At 62.4% G+C, this 242-nt stretch overlaps 1 protein-coding gene across 1 annotated transcript in view; it reads left to right on the top strand.

Annotated features, from left to right (window-relative positions):
• Positions 1 to 3: 3 nt before the first annotated feature.
• Positions 4 to 242, top strand: part of LOC104157825 (secreted frizzled-related protein 1) — a gene marked incomplete at its 5' end in the record, with an annotated part of 17,213 nt that continues 16,974 nt past the window's right edge. Inside the window, one exon of the mRNA XM_009695308.1 lies at positions 4 to 239. Coding sequence (XP_009693610.1) covers positions 4 to 239 — 236 coding nt within the window. The remainder of the gene's footprint in view (positions 240 to 242) is intronic.

Genomic DNA, 242 nt, shown 5'->3' with positions numbered 1-242 from the left:
GTCAGCTACCAGTCCGACCTGGGCCCCTACCCAGGTGGGCGCTTCTACGCCAAACCCCACCAGTGCGTGGCCATCCCCGCCGACCTGCGGCTCTGTCACAGCGTGGGCTATGACAAGATGGTGCTGCCCAACCTACTGGACCACGAGACCATGGCTGAGGTGAAGCACCAGGCGAGCAGCTGGGTGCCACTGCTCAACAAGAACTGCCACATGGGTACTCAGGTCTTCCTCTGCTCCCTCTT

The sequence above is a fragment of the Cariama cristata genome, unplaced genomic scaffold (genome assembly GCF_000690535.1).
Source record: "Cariama cristata isolate BGI_N322 unplaced genomic scaffold, ASM69053v1 scaffold25332, whole genome shotgun sequence".
Taxonomy (NCBI): Eukaryota; Metazoa; Chordata; class Aves; order Cariamiformes; family Cariamidae; genus Cariama; species Cariama cristata.
The sequence above is the reverse complement of the archived record's forward strand: the minus strand, read 5'-3'. Positions and strand labels throughout refer to the sequence as shown.